This window comes from Cygnus atratus, chromosome 16, assembly GCF_013377495.2.
Source record: "Cygnus atratus isolate AKBS03 ecotype Queensland, Australia chromosome 16, CAtr_DNAZoo_HiC_assembly, whole genome shotgun sequence".
In the NCBI taxonomy this organism is placed as follows: Eukaryota; Metazoa; Chordata; class Aves; order Anseriformes; family Anatidae; genus Cygnus; species Cygnus atratus.
Genome location: NC_066377.1, coordinates 5,907,696 through 5,927,581, shown reverse-complemented (window position 1 = coordinate 5,927,581; position 19,886 = coordinate 5,907,696). Strand labels below are relative to the sequence as shown.

The 19,886-nt window shown below is 39.3% G+C and overlaps 1 protein-coding gene across 2 annotated transcripts; it reads left to right on the top strand.

Annotated features, from left to right (window-relative positions):
- The first annotated feature begins 4,397 nt into the window (after positions 1-4,397).
- Positions 4,398-19,631, top strand: PCK1 (phosphoenolpyruvate carboxykinase 1). 2 transcript variants are annotated; one of them, XM_050713941.1, is made up of 10 exons: positions 4,398-4,426; positions 12,992-13,150; positions 14,549-14,730; positions 15,327-15,530; positions 15,854-16,041; positions 16,997-17,159; positions 17,290-17,514; positions 17,608-17,739; positions 18,487-18,582; positions 19,177-19,631. In XM_050713941.1, the coding sequence occupies exons 2-10, from the start codon at positions 13,104-13,106 to the stop codon at positions 19,629-19,631; spliced, it is 1,692 nt and encodes a 563-aa protein (XP_050569898.1). In that variant the 5' UTR covers positions 4,398-4,426; positions 12,992-13,103. The 2 variants fall into 2 exon arrangements, with proteins under 2 accessions (XP_050569898.1, XP_035404087.1); XM_035548194.2 differs by lacking the exon at positions 4,398-4,426 and having other exon boundaries at positions 12,927-13,150.
- Positions 19,632-19,886: the final 255 nt, after the last annotated feature.

Sequence of the window (19,886 nt, the reverse complement as noted above, 5' to 3'; positions counted from 1 at the left end):
TGACAAATCATCTCTGGCTTTACAGCTCAGGCCCTTTGCTTCCCCAACAGCAAAAAAATTTCCTTTCCTCCCTCCTCTGGGATCAGTTGCTGTACCTTATTTTCAAATGCAACGGCATCATTATCTCTGTCAATCTATTTAAATAAGAAACAGTTTTTCAACTTCCTTAATCAAAAGTTGCAAGTGGCAAAATAACTGAGCTATCAACAACAAGCAACCCACTAACTCTTTTTAATCCTATATAGCATGGATAAAACTGCAACAAAAATTCACATTTAACATTCAGCAGCTTATCTGGGCGCTGAAGAATTACTAAAATTGAGACCTAGCTCTTCAAAATTTATTAAGTTTCCGAGCATCTTTTTGAGATTTTTTCAGTACATTTGCCTTTTAAATGAAAAGGACAAGATTTTTTTTTTTTTGCCTTTTTGTCTTATGGCATGATATCATGTCATAAGGTCATAATAGCTTTTTTTAGTTGATAAGTTTAGATATGATCATTCCTCAGAAACTATCTAGGGTTGCCATCATGGCCTACCTCTAAAGGCCCATGCCTGAGGGATGGCAGAGAGCCGGGCTCCTCATGTGGCGAACTAGTGGCACAGCCCTGCGACCAGGCTGTGAAAGCAGCCTGATGTTTTGTCAGAACATGTCCTAGGTGAAGATCTCTCAGTCTTAATTGTAGGCCCTTAACCTTCTGCTCCTGCTCAGCTGGAGACCGCAGGGCTGAGCTCAATTGGTTTCCCCACTTTCAAAATATTTAAAGTGATTCCCATGTTTCTCATACGGAAATACTTCAGCCTGGGTCTCACGTTGCTGGAGTGCTCCTTAAGAGCTGGCTGACGGCTAGTACTGCAGCATTTCTTACATGCAGATCTTGAGTATTTTGCAAAATCGACTGAAGTACATTTGCAGAGGCAGTAGAGCAGTATGTAAGCATCATTGTACTATACTTTAGGTCAGGATTGGTTATTCAAGGAGAACAAGAAGTTCTACATTTAAGAGTTCTCCAAAGGTATTGTAAAAATATCTTTGAGGTAAACTTGCAAGATTTGAGACACTAACATTTAATCTTGTGTACCCTTCTAGAACAGCAATTTCCAAATCATATCATTAGTACAAAGTAGTAGCAAATGCTCCTTGTCTGTTTAGCTGTACTGTTCCATCAGACAAGGTAGTATTTTGCCCAGTGGCTATATTATACTGTGTTTTTCACAGTATAGTTAGCACTGCTGCATATCTAGGAGCCATGCGTACCCTTTTCCACAGAATTTGGCCCAGGCATTTTTGTGTTTTGGGTGCCTAAGATGGCAGGCACCATTGGAAGAGCCAGTGATCCAGATTACTGCAAAAGTTGTAGCCATGAAAAGTAACTCAGTGGGGTCATTATAACAAGTTGTAAGGATGACATAATAAAATCTTCACATCTTGAAAAACGAATCTCATGACAAGCCTGATTTGAGGTCATTGACCTTACTGGGCCTTATCTTCAGAGACAGCAGGTTCCTGTAATTCCCATAAGTACCCTTAACAACAACTACTCCTATCTACAATTCTGCAGGCTCCTAAATGCAAGAATAATATATATATATATATATATATATATTTACACTTAATAACTGCGAATTAGTCATGACTAGTATGTTACATTGAATCAACACAAATCTAAAGCAATTATTTACGGGAGAATATGCATTCCAGCAATTCAGGGCTAATATTCCAACATAGTTACCACGTTATTTGTAATCAACAGAATCTGTGGGCTCTCAAAACCAGAGAACTGGATGCAGAATACAGTATACATACATATAATTATGCTGCTGGTGACTGTAGCTGGAGATTATACTTACGCACTGCTCAGTCTTTTCAAGTTGCTATGTATACCATGCCATTATGATAGTTGAAGGGCACTGAAGAAAAAAGTTGTTATAACAATATATCCTCCTTTAGGTCATTAAAATGAGTTTCTCTGCATTTGAACAGTCATCAGGATCCAAGAGCTGTCCTGCCTTGTACTTCTGCTTTATTAATACCAGCACCATCCACGAAGCTACAGTTAAAGGTCGTTAATTATTTCCATTATAAACTGATATTTTCAAGGATTTATAACTCAAGGATTGAAAAGTGAAGGGCAGAATAGTCCTTCAGTTCATTTAGGTTGAATTTAAAAGAGCCACTTGGATCAGGAATCTTCAAACTAAAGCACTTCCTTATTATGTTTTGACATAACAGAGGTTAACAGCTCTGCAATGGCTGTTATGGTATATTGTGTATGCAATCTCCAGTTACCATATACTGCCTACTGCATCTCTAGCTGCAATCAGACTTCTACCCACTCCTCTACAGGGACTGTTTCTTTCTAATATACCAATAGTATGCATTAAACATCTCGCATGAGAATAAAGTACCTTTTTATTTTTTTTTAAAGTTGTAATGATATTTGGTGGGGTAAACATACTTAATACAAATTATTTTTATAGGAATATTTTAAAGGGAATATAAAGACATTCCATTTGCAAGGATTTTAATTTATACCAGTCCTCTTGTGCTAAAATAATGTTACATAAAGAAACAAAATTCAGCCACAAAATTGCACATAAGTTCTTGATAAGAATTTAGCAGTGCATGAAGGTGAATACGTGGACAAACAAAAATCCTAAATCAGCAGAGTATATTCTACCCTTGGCTGCACTAAGGAAACACAGCAAACTTTGGTCTGATCTGCATTTTTCCCCTGAGTATGAACAGATCAACGGACTTTTTTAATGAGTAAAATATTGGGTTATTTATTCCAATTGCCAGACTTAAATCTGAATAGTGCCTTTTAAAATATTTAAGATGTTTACTGCTTGTTATATGCAGCTGACTCTTTATAAAAGCTTCATTATGATGTAACATAAAGCATATTTGACCCTGAAGGTAGTTCAAAATCTTCAGTTTCACTCTCTTCCTGTGTTTTAGAAAATCATTCCAGATAGCTTTAGAGGCTGTATAATGAGCCTTTATTGCGTATGTTTTGCACCTCCATCTTCATATCAGAGGTCCTGAACTACCATCCCCTGATGCCAACAGAAGGATTGCCATCGATTTAAATGGGTTTGGAATTAGGCCCAGGATAGATAACCATGTGAAGCAATAATAGTGTGATTTATTTACACATTTCTGACCTGTCCAAAAAACTCTGAGTAAATCAAGACTGTTGTTGTACACTTGAAAAAAAAAAAGAGAAAGAGAGAGAGAGAGAGAGACCAAAGCAAAAAGCCAAATAAATAAACCCCACTTTAATCTCACATGTTCATAATCATTCCATTTTATGATATTCCTTCTCATAGTTGAAAACTCCATTCTTCTCTGGAACATGACTCCTGTTAGTCTACTAGGAAACCCAGTCTTTGTTGTGACTTATTTTGACAGTTTTAATATCATTTTCCACCTGTCATCTGGAAAGTTTTCCATTTTCACTTTCCTCCAATGTCTCAATTTTGTTTCCAAGTGTATGTCGTATTCACACTGCACCTGTCAGAGTGGTATCTCTGTGCCTTAACATTGGTCTGAAAACATGCACGCCTTTACTTTTGCTCTTACACCAGGGACAATTGCTACCTTCATCACCTGTTTTGCAGTGCAATCTTGCTCCTATGAATAATGATAGCAGTAAATAACTATCTCTACACCATCACTCATTTCAGAGAAAATTAGTATATTTTTATGATCTTCTAATTTATGTTGCTCCTTTAAATAGTGTTCTGTTATCCAGTTATACTCACTCAATGGTGAAATCCTTTCACTTTACTTTCTGGTGCTGTTGTCAACTTTTTCTTTTAGTGTTCCACTTTCACAATGATGAAGCAGTACTTCAGAGAGCATAAAAAACCTTAATTAAAAAAAAAAAAGTGTGTCATCTAATCAGTGAGATAGATTAAAAAAAAAAAGAATATATATTCTTTGGATGCTCTTCTAAGCAACTGAAAGTAGCAGAGTCAGAAAAAACTTAGTGCTTCAGAGTGCTGGCCTAGAAGATTCTCAGGAGAAATTATACATTCTGAATTTCAGAAAAGATACTGATCACTTGGAAAGAAGACTATTATTAAAATATTTTAGCTTTTTCTTTTCTTTTTTCAGACATCTGGCTCTGAGATGGGAGATGCAGTTGATTCCAGCAGACATTATTTAGCATTCTGATTTGGCTTGGATTTCTCGTCTACACAAAACAGCACAAGACCCGATATAAGCCATATAAAAGCTGGTCAGATCCAGAAACTTATACAGTCCTACTTGTATATACAGCCCTACTTCTTTCTTAACTTATTCTCCAAAGCAACGGGAAGATGGGAGCATAGCAAAGCAAAGACAAATAGAAGTCACTCTGGAGGGTATTGATTGACTCGTGTCTGGCCCAGGTATCAATTACCACTTCTCTTTCTCAGTGCAAAGAGGAGGGTAAGGAGTGATGCAGAACCCTCTCAGAGGCACAGTGATTGCTTGGACTGTGCCATTAATGAACAGTTGACTTGATGTGGGCTGTGCCTAAAGTACACTGAAAGCCTTGCTTTGCTGTCTCTCCAGTGCTCCTCTTGGCTTTGAGAAGACAAATCTCCTCTTTAAATTCGAGTGGTTCTTGTAGAAGAACCAAAACAACTTCTATTAAGTTAGAGGACTTAATGCTTTTATGTCTTGCCTATGCTTTTAAAATCCTGCTCCATACTGTTAACAATTATAATTATATAGCATGACAAAAAAAAAAAAAAAAAAGAAAAACAGGGCATAATAGCATACAGATGTGGGATATATAACAGGGGAAGCATTTAACAGAAGCTTATTGGAGCTGAAAGTACAAGGGGTGTTTGTTCAGACACAAGTCAGGGAAGTGGTCTAAAAATATTAACCATAATTGCAATTTATCTATTAACTGTTTCATCTAGCATTGCGATATATTTAGATCGAATTCTGCTATCCATTAATGCATGGTTTGCTGCTTGTGACAGACAGCAGATCTGCATACCTGGGTCTGTTTGGAAGAAGTGTATTTACTTGGGAAGCATTTTACTTCCATTTCAAAAGACATTAACATCGTTACAGTTAACTACACCTCAGTGACTTCCTCTGTTTTTACAGAATACTTTTTAATCCAAGAGATAGCAAAGAAAGTTTTAAAGACAACTCACCTTAGTTAGTTAGTAAAGGTTTTTGCTGCTGTTTGTGTAAAGGTCAAAGAGTTAAGTTGAAGAGGCAGAAAGTTTTCCTCTTGTTTTGACTAAACTGGAGGAAACGTGCTAGAGCTGTGCAGAATTTGATTGCCAAACACAAAGCGAAGATACACAGTGAGAAAAGATAGTAAAGGTTTAACCCAACTGATGTAAGAAACAAAATTCAAGGATGCCCGTGTTTCCTTGCCTTTATCACGTTGTTAATCTTTAATCAGGAAAACAGTTCTGAGAAGAGCTCTTTGTGCACAGCTAAACAGGCATCAGTGCTTGGAAGTTAATGGGATCACCAGAGAACGAGACTATTAAATCATTGTCCTAATAAATCAATAAGTGAGATGTACAACCCAAAGGAGTTCAAATTCTGCTTCCACGTGGATATGCAGCAAGTGCACATTAAACCTTGCAAAATCAGCAGTAAGGAACTGGTTGGCAGGTTCAGAAGAGCAGTGGCTTCCTGTGCAAGTTTTTTCCAGCTCAGATCACAAATCTGTGCAGGTGCTAAAGTTTCTGAGGATCCTGAATTGAGCTTGAGTATAAAAATCCAAAGAAATCTAGGATGGACTACAGAATTTAAGGGCACGTATATTTTAGCGTGGTTTCACTGACAGCAGGTGATTTACTCCTTGATATTTATCAGCACAGAAACGTTAAATCTTAGTCTTCCTTCTGGCTAATGACAAATTGTCACTTAATGTCCAAAACCAGATAGTCCTGTGCCTCTCCATCAGGAACTTGTAACAGAAATACCTATACCAAGGAGCCATAGGTGTAAATCTTTTATGCTCCTGTAAGAATAAACAAAGTCAGCTTTATAGTACTCCTCTTTATAATCTTTTTGAACAGCAAGATGAGCAAGTGCCTAGAAAGCAAATGAGAACAGCTAAGTGACTGGTGTTTTGTGAATAATGGTTATACTTTGTTCAGAGCTTTCTCTACTAACTTACAGTCTGTTGATCTGTCATTCATACCCTTGTTTTGTGCTGTCTTAGGGATATCTAGGCAGAGTGCCATGTATGTTTTTGCCCCAGATAAGGAGGTACTGCCTTCGTGCTATCGCAATGCAAATTCCTGAACTTTACAAGGTTAACATGTGGATGACTTGTTTTTAATTTCTTTGCAGGATGCAAGTTGGTTGTTATTCATTTGTACATATTAGTTTAAGCTCACATATAAGAGGTTATTCTTTAAGCAAACAATAGTCATATAATTATGAATCATCCTGAATAAACAAATTAGAGGACAGGTTCAGATGGTAGGTAAACAGAAGTATGTACAACAGAATCAGAATTCTGTCTTCTCAGAAGGACAAGAAAAAAGTATAATCTCTAGGGCCCAGTTGCACCCTTGACCTCTTTACTGGGTGTTGTTTATAGCAAAAGTCATACTTGTGGCACTTGTCTGGTAGGAACCATTTACACTGGCCAAACAAGAATGTTTTAACACTGAAAAATCCCACTATGGTCTACCCAAGTTGCCTTCTTCCTACTAGAAATGAGCTAAGAATACATGTACAGTATGTAGGATTTCACCCGACCTATTAACACATCAGGATTTACCAATAAACATAGGCTCTATTACAGGGGTAATTGGTTTTTGTAATGTTGATTTTCCTGCAGCAGTCAGGTTCAAGAACTGATAGGTATGCAGTGCTTGACATAGGCACACTTGCCTTCTGACCTTTAGATGTAGCCTGGCTTTATTTCTGCACAATCAGCTTCTCTCTCCTGTTGTTATCACTTCCAGTGTTACAAAGTGCTTGAAATATTCATCAAAGCTGTTTTCCTGGGAAAAATATAGAACAAATCTTACTTGAATCAGAAAGCACAGTTCAGCCCAAGTTGGTGCTTTTGTACCATCAAAGCAGAAAACAGATTATAGCAAATGTTTTTCATTTCAAATAAGAACATACTATTTGCATTACAATAATCTAAAGAGTACCCAGCAGGGACTATCTGTGGCACAGAACATAAATATAATAGGAGATAACGATCTCGTCTAATTAGGTTTTAAACTCCTCAGGCCAGGAGCTATCAAGCAAACTAGGAAGAATACACGAGAGAGAAGTTGGCATCATCAACTCGCAACCCCCTTCCCATGGAGAAGATAAAGGCTTGGGGATGTAAAGTTACACATCCAAAGTCAAACAGGAAATCCATAGCAGAGGAAGACGCAGAACCTAAAATTATGAGTCTGTACCCACTCTTACTGTTCAGAGCCATCCTCCTTTAAAGAAGTTGGCTCACAAAGAACATACAGATCTGGGTCCAGTAGGCCAGATTGCATGCAACAACCAATAAAAATGACAAGTGAGACAAAAGGTAAACGAGAGCATTTCAACAAATGAGAAAAGCCATGCTGCCAGTCAGGTAGACAGAGCAGTGTCACTCTGAAATGACAGCTGACAATGGAATGCTGATAACGAGCAAAGGAACGGAGAGGGACATAAAAAGCAGCATGCAAAAGCAGCAATAGCCAGGTTTATCTCATCCTCGAAAAAATAAAGCAGTTTACATTTTAAAAGGTGCTGCCATTCCATTCCACAAGGCCTGAGCTGGTGAAGTCTCTGTCAAAAGGCACAGCTAGTAGGATCCTAGTAATCAGCAGGAAGTTAGAAAAGTGCTTGGTCTTGAACAAGAGGTTGACACACAGCCTGCTGCTTGAAACCGTGTGGGTTTGGTACAAGGATTTGTCATTTACCCCCACCACAGGTAGGAAGCAGGGAGTCCTTGACAGCTGCAAAGACACAGCACTGCGGTAAACAGATTTCACTCCAGCAAGGGTTACCATTTTTATTTGCAAAGCTAAATCTCAGTGCCATCTGGGCTTTGTATGACTGAGCAGAGCAGATGCTGCACAGGTGAAGGGAAACACACAACCTTATGCTGACTGTTTTCCACTCTGTTTAGTACAGTTTGTCCCCTTCTCTCCTGGCTGTGGTTCTGCTGTGCATCCAGCCAAAAAAAATGCATTAACCATGCAAAAAATCATAGTCACGTCCTTACCAGCCTTGAGCTGGCTAAGGTAAATTCAGACAAAACTTTGGTGGGTCCAAACTCTCCATGTGCCTCTAAGACCTTCTACAGTAGCTTAGGAGAGCTCCGGAGCTCATTATGTGAATTAGTGCCATCTCCGGAACTATGGGCTCGTGAGAGAGAAGGACGAACAGTGAATAACGTGCTGCTCAGAGCCACCAAGCGAGGAAACACCATTAATGGGGAATGTTTGCCTTGCTCTGCTTGTGAAGTGCTGAGCTCCAGCTGCAAAACTGGAGTCCAGACTGGGCGTCTTGTGTTGCTGATAAGGTTCGCCAGTGTGACAGAAGGGAATTAAATCCTCGGTATCCTTTATCCCTCAGTATCCTCGTTGCATGAATGAGCCACAGTACCTTCCTAGCCAAGACTCCAGTTTTTATCCTTTACAAGAGAAAATGGAAAAAAGAACCTCACCTCCCCTGCTGACTATAACAACATCTGAGAGCCTGTAAAAGCGAGCTCTAAAGAAAAGAAAAGGACTAAATAATTTTTGCCAAAGCAGAAGAATAACAGTCAAGAAACCAGTCTGCCTGAGTGATCCACAAACATAGTATCCTACAAGCAGCCCCAAATCTCATGCAGCTGGGTCAGAGCTCTGCCCCCAAGAAAAGTAGTAGTAAGGTGGCAATATCACACGGGCTGCGGTGGGTCTGCAATAAACACCTGGCTCTGTCACAGGCTCTTTTGCAACTGCAGGTAATTTGCACAGGTCAGGTTTTGTTCTCTAAAATTGAGAGAGCAGGCCCTGGTCTCTGTGAGCTGTACATTTACAAAGGCTGCCCTTGGATCGGGGCTTGTGCAGCACCCAGCAACAAACAGCAATTGCAGCACGCTCAGCGTCAACTGAGCACAACCTCACGGCAAAAATAACAATCAGGAAGCGATGTTCTTCAGCTAGCTGACTAGCTGGGAGAATCTTTAAAAAAAGCTATCATTTTTTAACAAAACAACAAGTGACATAAAAACTCTTTTGCAGTGACAATATGTGGGATAATTATTATGGGAGGGGGTAGAATTTCTGAGGATTGTTATATGCCATTAATTTTCAGATCTCCTTGAGAGTGCTTTGCTACAGCTCTGTAGCAATGAAGTCTGAAACTTTGTACACTTTCTCCTTGACCCTAAGAACCCTCACATTTATTTAATTAAATTCCAGTAAGTCAGTGAGAGTTGAAGTGCTCAAAACCTTTATTTTGAACAGGCTGAACGGTGTCCATCAAAGCAAACATCCCGAAAACACTCCTTTCAAGGCACTTGTTGAACACTATCATCTAGAAATGTCAGATTCACACTCATTTAAATAATTTGACGGCTTCCAAGAAGACACCTGATGAGCATCACTTTCAAGTGTCAAATTGCACAGAGAAAAAGTGCCAAAAAAAGTTAAATCCAAAGAAGTTGTATCAGCTATTAGAGGAGTATTATAGTTACTACTAAAGACGATCTTTCACTTAAATGAAAAATAAACTTTACATTCAAGACTTTTTTTTTGAGGAAGCCCTTATGTTCCCCCCAGTCCATCTCCCATGTTTCTCACTAGTGAAATCTCTCAGCTCACTGAATCCAGAAGGCAGACACTTGTGGCAAACAGCAGTATGTGATGGCATTGGGGGAACATCTCGAGACCACTACGACTGAACTATTGGAGATGCCATTTCTGATTTTATTTTTTGTGGCAGCCACTGGTGGTTATAAGAATTCACTATCCTCAGACGAAACATTTACTGCCATGTGTTGGATATCTAAATGCTGAATTTCTAAATTAGAAGATTCTTGAAAAAATAAAATAAAATCTTGGCCTCGATTTGCATATGCTCCACTTATTTCATTACACCATAGTATAAAATACTATGCATGCTTTATATAGGGGCTTGAGGCTTACTGTGTGTTTGTGATAGGCTTTGAGATTCTCTGATAGGAGGTGTTACCTAAATACAAGTAATTTGATGCTTAAGTGTCTAGAATTCCCAGTGGACATCTGTACTCAAGCCCTGCTGCCATCACAAATGAAAAACATTTGGAATCCTTAATGTGATTTTTAATGGACATATGTTCATAACACAGTGCCACCAATTTGGCATATTTAGTGTCTTCTCGAGAGAAGCCCACAGTTTGTATAGCAAGATTGTGGGAGGTTAGGATTGCAGTGTGAGAAAATTTGCACAACACCTGCCTGACTATAATTTAATTGGCAGAAACTAATGCTCCGGGTTCGGGGATTTTTTCCTTCGCTCAGAATTGAAGAGGCACTAGGACTAATCATGCACTGTTATGCTACCAGTTTGATGCTTTTATTCAGACTTCAGTCATGCTGCGATATGATCATTTTCTGGTCTTGTCTTTTTTTTTTTTTTTAAAGCTGTTTTACTCTCAGATGGATATTTCTATCTATAATGACTTTTATCTGTCCATCAGCAAGGACTGGGATTATTTTTGTACCTCACTGGAAAAAACAATCTGCTCAGTATTAGTGAAGAATGTGCTGCATTTTATTTTTACTAAAGCACCTAATGATATATATTTTAACATGAAAATGGCTAACCAAAATATTTCTGATCTGCTCCACCAGCAATGGAGCACATGGACTCCAAACACACTGTGTTCTTATTAAATTGTCTTTGATTTATCTTTGCTTAATGCAGAGCCCCTTCTGAAGCAATTTCTAGCACCTCTTATCCTAACAGATTTTTGTTTTCCTTTTCAGCAGCGTTTGGCCTTGCTGTGCATCAAGGACAGCCCCTCTTACTTCACTATTTTCTTCCCTTTGCGTTTACAAAACATAATAAAAGGCTTTGCAGGAGAGATAGAGGATATGCTCCCAGGAGAAGCGTTCCTGTGGTCTCTGATCACTGCACTTGTGAGGTTCAGCTCCATGGTATCTGAAATTCAAATCTCTGCTCTGCGCTGCTCTGCCAGACCTGGCTCTTCAGGGCTTGCAACTCTCTGCTGTCTGCATCAGTGAAAACTTGCAGGAAACATCTCATTGACTGCACAAACCAGAGCAGGTGACAGGTTATGAATATCCTTTGTATGGGATACCTGCACCAATTTTGTTGTTTTAGAGAACTCCCAGAACCTTAATTTGGATTCCCAAATTTCCTGTTCTGCAAACTGCCCCATCAATCCCAAAAATGCCAGAGTTTAGCATTGCTGGGACTGGGTGGAAGTGGAGGGAGATGAAATGGCAGCAGGGTTACTTCTACAGTTTTCTTTGTCTGAAATACTTCAGTCTTCACACACCCTGACTGTATGGACAAGTGGAGATGAAAATCAGCCTCTCTTTATGGGCATGATGGTCTAAAATGGAGTGGGAGAAGGTAATGACCTGACAGACAGACAGACATGGGAACAGTTAGAGGAGAGACCCTGAAGGGACTGAGGTCACACTCTCATGATCACAAGCGTAGCAGTGGCTGTTGGTGTCATTCACTGCCTACATGCGTAGATGTTTGTGTTGTGTATGTGTCAAGTGCACTACAAGGGTGCAGTCATTTCAGAGTGCTTTTGTGCTTTTTGTTTGCCTTCTAATTTGAAGACGTGTCAATATTTTTTTTGCCCCCATAGCACTCCCAATAAAATTAAAAATAAGATTTGAGGGAAGGGGTTAATTACCAAGATGGTTGCTGATCAGCCTTCTCTGAGCTTGTAGAGATAGAAAACAATTCCTCACATTGCAAGAGCCTAAAGCAAGGCGTAATCAAAACTCTCTCTCCAGCACTTAAAGAAACTCAGCATTTAGATTTATATTACCTTTTCCTTGAAGAATTGCATGGACAAAAAATAAGAAAAACAAGGCCTCCAGGCAGGCATATTTAGTGATTATTCAGGCCTATCAGTGCTCAGCATTGAACTTTATCCACAGATCAGGCAGCGTTCCCAAGGTAAGTAAACACACCTTGGACGAGCCCCCGCTTCACAGCCAACTAGGGAGCATCTGCTTACAAAGCGTGCCAGCTGTGCCTCGCCTGGGCGACCCCCTGGCTCCCAGTTCCCGATACTCTTTGTACTCAACCTTTCCCACACACCAAGAATTTATGACGCTTTCGGATTCAAAGTCAAACTAGATCAAAGTTTGGTTAAACTGCTAAATTTTGTAACTGCTTCAAACAGCAAACCCAAGGGCTAAGAACCACCGCTTTCAGCATTCATTAATCAAACCTGTTAAATGATTACCTTGTTAGGGCTGCTTTGTTGACAATCCTGCACGATGACAATGCGTCAGTGGCAGCGTCCAAAGACATATCCAACAGTGACATAAAGGACAAGCCTCCCTCACCTCACCCAGTGGGACGGACACCATGAACAATATTTAAGGAAGGAGAAAGCCACCTAGGAAACCAATGATCACAAGAGCACTCCAAAGCAAGTGAAACCAGACCAACAGAAAGGGGAGCCAAATACTTGCTGACATCCACCCAACTCAATCTTTCAAAGACAGTAAGTAGAATGGTTTCTACATATTTTTTCCAGTTTGACATTGCCAGTGATCCAAGTTGTTTATATTAATTATATACTTCTGCTTAGAAATCAGGACTACTACAAATTCTGTTTTAGCGTTATGCATCCTTAGGGAGGCAGATTAAGACTGGTTAGAATGTCATAGCATGCTAACAGATGTGATATGTTTGATTTTAGATTGTGATCAGTATTTCAAATCTCTCAACTAGATCCACTGCAGGCTGCAAGAATGCCCCCAGAGTTGAAAGCTGAAGTAAACATCATGCCCAAGGTTACCCAGGGGGATCTGGAGAGCCTGCCTCCAGAAGCAAGGGAGTTCATTGAAAGTAATGCCAAGCTGTGCCAACCTGAGAACATTCACATCTGCGATGGCTCAGAAGAAGAAAACAAAAAAATTCTGGACATCATGGTAGAGCAAGGCATGATTAAGAAGCTGAGCAAGTATGAGAACTGGTGAGTAGCATAAATGGAAGTCAAGTTAGCATCTCAGAATAGCGACGTGTATTTTCTGTCCATTTACATTTAAAACTGTTCGTAACTCTTCAATATTTGCTTTCCATGAACATTTTGGCACTGCAGCTTATGTAGGTGAAATATGCAGGAAAAGCAAATTTTTCCTCTAAAAATTAACATAGAACATATTATTCAATAAGACTATCAACTGTACATTGTCTCTATTGATTAGTTACATTAATCAGGGAACTGAAATAATGTCATGAGACTTATGTAACTAATCATTAGCAATGGTTAAATACTATTTAGCAAATACATCTTTTGAAGAATTCTACTATTTTAGTCAATTAGTTTATTCATCAAATACTTTTTTTTTGTGGCATTCAAATAGCTCTGTGGGTGTTCAAATATTATTCAGTACAGGCATTATTCATATCATGCCGATGAGCTTTGACTGTAATGTATTCAGCAAATACTTTTTTCAAATATTTCATCATCTCTCCCAACTAACCCAACATGAAAGGGGAATATTAACAACAAGTACATGCTCAGGAATTACGTGCCGACTAAGAAATCTTCATGGAAGAAATCTGCAAAGGCTTTTGAATAACTAAGTGCAGGAATTTGGCAATCTGTTTGCAGACTATTTGGGAGAGAAAAGGGCAAGATTCACCAGATAAATTATTCGTTGTTAATTATATGCTTAGCTGTAGTGATGATGGTTATGACAGCCCAACTAGAACATTTTTATATTCGTGGAAAATTTCTATGCGCAGAGGTGAAAATGTAAAACAATCCTCTCTATTGTAAATAAATAGCAAAAATTCTTCAGAAGGGAAAAAAGATTCCTATTTAATAAACTCCTTCACTGTTTATGATCCTGCTTACAGTCAATATTTCTTTTATGATGCTTCTAAGTTAAAGGACAATGCCAATCCACTAGGCTGGATTCTCAACCCACACGCATGTAGACCAACACTTAAAGTACTTGCTTGGCATCCACTCTGCTTCAGGCATCACTTTGTGGTCCCTATGCAAAACAACTGTATACTGATGAGAAGGAGAATTAAATGAGATTTTTAACTTTTCCCTGAAAGTCATTAACAGAGAATAAAGCTGAGATAAGAGGCAAAGGAATATTAACATGTAACCAGAATTTCCCAAGCCATATAATTTGTTATTCATACTGTAAAGTCTTGAAATAATTTGTATGAGAGAATGTATCTGACTAATTTTTGAGATTGTCTTGGTTATACTAGCTGTCACTTTAGTTTTAGCCTTACAAAACATTGCACTCTTTTGTACTAAAGGGGTCCTAATGGAAGGGTGAAAAGTATCATATTGATTAAAAAAATAAAATAATTAATGTCTAATTTCCTGATTTTCATTGAAACACAGCTGGTTGGCTCTCACTGACCCAAGAGATGTAGCAAGAATTGAGAGCAAAACTGTCATTATCACTCAAGAACAGAGAGATACCACTCCAATCCCTAAAACTGGAACTAGCCAGCTGGGGCGCTGGATGTCAGAAGAAGATTTTGAGAAAGCCTTCAACACCAGATTCCCAGGCTGCATGCAAGGTGGGTGAGAAAGGAAGGTTGACGTTGAATTTTCAGGATTACTGGAACATTATTGTGATCGTTAACTAAAGATGTTAGCTGAAGGCTTAGGTGGGAACCCCTGATATAAATCAATTTGTAAGTTTCATTTGGATCTTTACCACGGATCCAAATGCCTGCACAAGGATAGTCCTCAGTCTCTTTCCAGTAAAGAATTAATTCTGTTCTTCATAAAGAGAGATACAGCATGGTAGGAAAATTTGTGTGGTTTCTTCAAGTCACAAAACAACTCAGCAGCAGATAGCAAGTGAGGTGAAAATGGAGGATCCCCATCCGGAGCAATAACTTCAGTGATTTACACCACAGAGAAACTGGCCTCCACCCACCTTTACTGCTGGTTAGACATTTTGTCTGAACAGCTGCTTTCAACATTTAAGATAAAACTTGCTACACGATCAGACAAACAGTAAGCAATGTTTAAACATTGGAAACACCCACAAGACAAACAGCTTTTAAAGAAGTGAGAAACAACCTCCATGCTAATAAAGATTTTTTCAAGAGTTCCTTGGTTTGCCTTGTCACATATCATTCATTTCACTCCTGTCCATGTTTTACAGGACGCACAATGTATGTCATCCCCTTCAGCATGGGGCCTATTGGGTCTCCTTTGTCCAAGATTGGGATTGAGCTGACAGATTCACCATACGTGGTGGCCAGCATGAGGATCATGACGCGGATGGGAACAGCTGCTTTGAAAGCCCTGAGCAATGGAGAGTTTGTAAAATGCCTTCACTCGGTTGGATGTCCTCTACCACTAAAAGGTAAGGAAGATTAGAAACTGTCACCCAGGGACATTCTCAGGAGCATGTTTTAGAACTGACTGCGTTCTTTGCATTCAGGAAACACTTGCCATAGAAGACTAGGGTGGTTTGTGTAACAGCACTAGGTTCAAAACTCAATTAAAGGAATCAAAGCTCAATGAGAATTTCATGGAAAGGAGATCATTATCCCTCGTACTTACCAAGGGGTTTCCTTTGAAGCATCTGGTGTGGGTTGCTGTCAGAGGCTCGATCCTGATGAGACAGCAGAGTCTGATCCAGCATGGAAATTGCTGCATTCATGAGCACAACATTCTGTTCTGCAGAACCGTTAATCAACAACTGGCCGTGCAACCCAGAGTTAACGCTGATTGCTCATCTCCCGGATCGCAGAGAGATCATTTCATTTGGCAGCGGTTACGGAGGAAACTCCTTACTGGGGAAAAAATGCTTTGCTCTCAGAATTGCCAGCAGAATTGCCAAGGAAGAGGGCTGGTTAGCAGAGCACATGCTGGTAAGAGCTATTCAATCATGTGTGTTTGAACAGCCATCAAACCCTAAATTAGCGCAACATAAATACATCACATCTTGGTATCAATGAAATTACAGTCTCATATGGATAGTCCTGAAACATTAGACATCAATATATCACATGGCAGGCTTTTCAGAAATAGGAAACTGCTTGCAAGGTTAAGTACCAAAACATTTTAAAGTAGGACCTATAAAATCAGGAACCAAGAAAGATTTAGAACTTCTGACAGTGGCTACTTGTAGGAAAACCCATGTATTTGAGCAAAGCCTGAACATCATCACCAGGCATCCACATTGCTCCTACAAGCTGAATCATGAAGGATTAATGCAAGTTTTGAAAGCTGTCTTTCATATTATAAAGAACTCTATGGACTCAAAGATCTGAAAATATTAGATTTTCTAAATGAGTTTTGCATTGTGCCCTTCATGCCTTTGCTTTCTGTTGTCATTTAGACATCATACTACTATAAAATACCACTGAAAATTTAAAGTTCATGATTGAATAGTCTCAGAAGAATATATCTACATACTACAAGTATGAGAAGTGCAGAAGTACCCATACATAAAGAGCACTCACTCCACACCAGTAATGCAGCCAAAAAATATTGCCTGTTTTTCTTGTCTCAGCTGAGAAACACAGCTGTATACAGTCTGTACATCTTTAATTGGCAAAATAAATAAATAAAAATTGAATCATACACACCTGACATTTCTAAAAAAAAATCTCCTTACACGTAATCTAAGGGAAAAAAGAGGGGACTTTTGGATGAATAAAACATAGCTTGTGTTATTTGTCAACTGTATTATATGCTGCTTCGTTTGTAGGAAGAAATTTGTGTAATTAAATGTTTTATCATTAGTACTTGCTGCAAGACAATCTTCAAAATGAAAAATGCAAGAAGAAACCCGTTTTAACAGTTGCATCTGCTTTTCAATAGATCCTGGGCATTACAAATCCAGAAGGTGAGAAGAAGTATTTTGCTGCAGCATTCCCTAGTGCCTGTGGAAAAACTAACTTGGCCATGATGAACCCAAGCCTGCCAGGATGGAAGATTGAGTGCGTGGGTGATGATATCGCCTGGATGAAATTTGATGAACAAGGTATTGAACTGAAATTGCATTGTAGTACAGTCCACTACTGTTTATTTTTAGGGTCAGCAAGACATGCTACAAAGTTCTGAAGAGAACTGAAACAGTTTTATTTATTTATATTTTGTCATTTAACTTTCAGGCGACTTAAGGGCAATCAATCCAGAAAATGGCTTTTTTGGAGTTGCCCCTGGAACCTCTGTCAAAACAAACCCCAATGCTATTAAAACCATATTCAAGAACACCATCTTTACCAACGTAGCTGAAACCAGTGATGGCGGTGTCTATTGGGAAGGCATTGACGAGCCATTGCAACCAGGAGTAACCCTCACTTCGTGGAAGAACAAGGATTGGACCCCAGATAAGGGTAACCCTGCCTTATTCCACATTCTCTCCTGGCTTTCTCTGCTGAATTTCAGTTCAATCTGTCATTATGACCTTTTTATTGTATTCTGTACAGGGGAACCTTGTGCTCATCCCAACTCACGATTCTGCACTCCAGCCAGCCAGTGCCCCATCATGGACCCTGCCTGGGAATCACCCGAAGGTGTCCCCATTGAAGGGATAATATTTGGAGGCCGCAGACCTGCTGGTAAGAGATGCAGCAGCCTTGTAGCAAGCCTAAAGTGCTCATCACAGAAGGGTTGAAACACAACTGGGCATAGACACAGATCTTGCTGTCATGGCTGCAAAAGCAAGGAAATAACCATGCTAGCCCAACTTCTCTGTGTTAGCCTTTGACACACACACTTACAGCCACTGATATTTCAACATCTAAATTGTTAGATGTTAACATAAAAACAGGTAGTGATAGTAGAGGACTGGAGAGAGATCAGGACCCACTACCCTGGGTAATACATAGACACGTAGCAAATTACTCTATTTGTCTCAAATTGCTTATAGTCTAACTAGTTTAGATAGGAAATGCTTAGAGAATTAAACCACTTGTAGACAGTTTGCAGATAATTAAGTGAAATAAGTTGTTCTGTTAAAGGTCACCTAACGCTGGAAAAGAAACTGAAGTAATGCTAGGTATGAGTCTAATATCATGATCGTGACCACAGAACCAGTATCTGTTTCCAGTAAAATCTACTGGGAATTCTAAGGCCTCAGGCAGCTGAGTACCTAAACATCGATGTGTTCAATAAACAGTAGCCAGTTTTGAAAATATCCATATAAATTACTCTAAGAGGGCAGGAAATGAACTAAGTTAAAAAAAAAATAGAAAAATTAGAATAAATTACATAGTAGAAGGCATAAAGCAGTATCTCAGGCAGCAAAACCTGTTATAAAAATGCTTCTGGATCACTAATTACTGAAGTGACTTTGTTCTTTACAGGTGTGCCTCTTGTATATGAGGCTTTTAACTGGCAGCACGGAGTATTTATAGGAGCAGCCATGAGATCTGAAGCAACAGCAGCTGCTGAGCACAAAGGTAAATCCAAATCTAGTCTGCCTACCTGTATTAAAAGCAATCGCCTCTCTGGAGATCTGTCCTCCCCCTCTGCTCTTTCACATTTGAATCTTGGCAGCTAGTTTTGCAACCTGTGCATTTTCGTGATAGATAATATTTGTACTGGAATTTAAAGCCAAATTCTCTGTAAAAGTCAAATTAAGCAAAATAATCCCCTCGGTGGCAACCATGCAGAACAGGGTGCAATCATGGGGTTGCCAGAAGAGTTGATATAGAGTTCCTGTTACAGTTTGTGATAAGTAAACTTACATTTTCTGTTCTGCTAGAGCTCAATAAAAATACACGAACAATGAAAGCCAGCTCTCAAGGATCTACATTTAAGCTGCTTTACCTGAGATTTAAGAAATTTACTTTCCATTGACTGCAAAAATTAATCTAATTTGTACTTCAAGGTTCATGTTTGTACCATTTCTTAAAGTTCTTTGGTTCAGATGCAGAAAGGTGGTTAAGGGGCTAAGGTGGTTAGGTACTAAATCCCAGGAGGAACTGACTCTTTGTGCTTTAGAATAAATGTGCTATTTATTCCTTAACAATCTCCATTTGTGTTTCGAACAGGCAAAATCATTATGCACGATCCATTTGCCATGAGACCTTTCTTTGGCTACAATTTTGGCAAATACTTAGCCCACTGGCTTAGCATGGCACATCGCCCAGCGGCAAGACTACCAAGGATCTTTCATGTTAACTGGTTCCGGAAAGACAGCCAAGGGAAATTCCTGTGGCCTGGCTATGGAGAAAATTCCCGTGTGCTGGAGTGGATGTTCAACAGAATTCAAGGGAAGGCCTCTGCCAAGCCAACTGCTATAGGTTACATCCCTGCTGATGCTGCTTTGAACCTGAAGGGTTTAGAAGACGTCAACTTGACTGAACTGTTTGATATCTCCAAAGAGTTCTGGGAAAAGGAGGTGGAAGAAATCAAACAATACTTTGAAGGGCAAGTTAATGCTGACCTTCCCTACGAAATAGAAAGAGAAATGCTTGCCTTGGAGATGAGGATAAAACAGCTGTAGCTGATCAGAAAAACAATTATTTATCAATCCGCATATACAGGACAAAAACATTTTACCAAATCACCACTGGAAGTACAACAGCACACTGATGAATGAGGGTTATAATGAAAGTAGGTCTTAGTTTGGTTGGGCTATAGATAAGGGCATCCTAAAGTAACTCCAGACCTAATGATTTATAACTGCATCAGTTGTTGTGAATTGGTGAGCAGCTGTGAGAATGTATGTGCACGGTCTTCAGAACTCTGATCTGTCACT

What these genes read in the sequence shown, in the direction of transcription:
- PCK1 (XM_035548194.2), top strand. Translation starts at nt 12,927, where the DNA reads ATGCCCCCAGAGTTGAAAGCTGAAGTAAACATCATGCCCAAGGTTACC. An exon ending in ATGTCCTCTACCACTAAAAG is followed by an intron (nt 15,531 to 15,853) that starts GTAAGGAAGATT and finishes TCTGTTCTGCAG; the next exon opens with AACCGTTAATCAACAACTGG. An exon ending in AGCAGCTGCTGAGCACAAAG is followed by an intron (nt 18,583 to 19,176) that starts GTAAATCCAAAT and finishes TGTTTCGAACAG; the next exon opens with GCAAAATCATTATGCACGAT.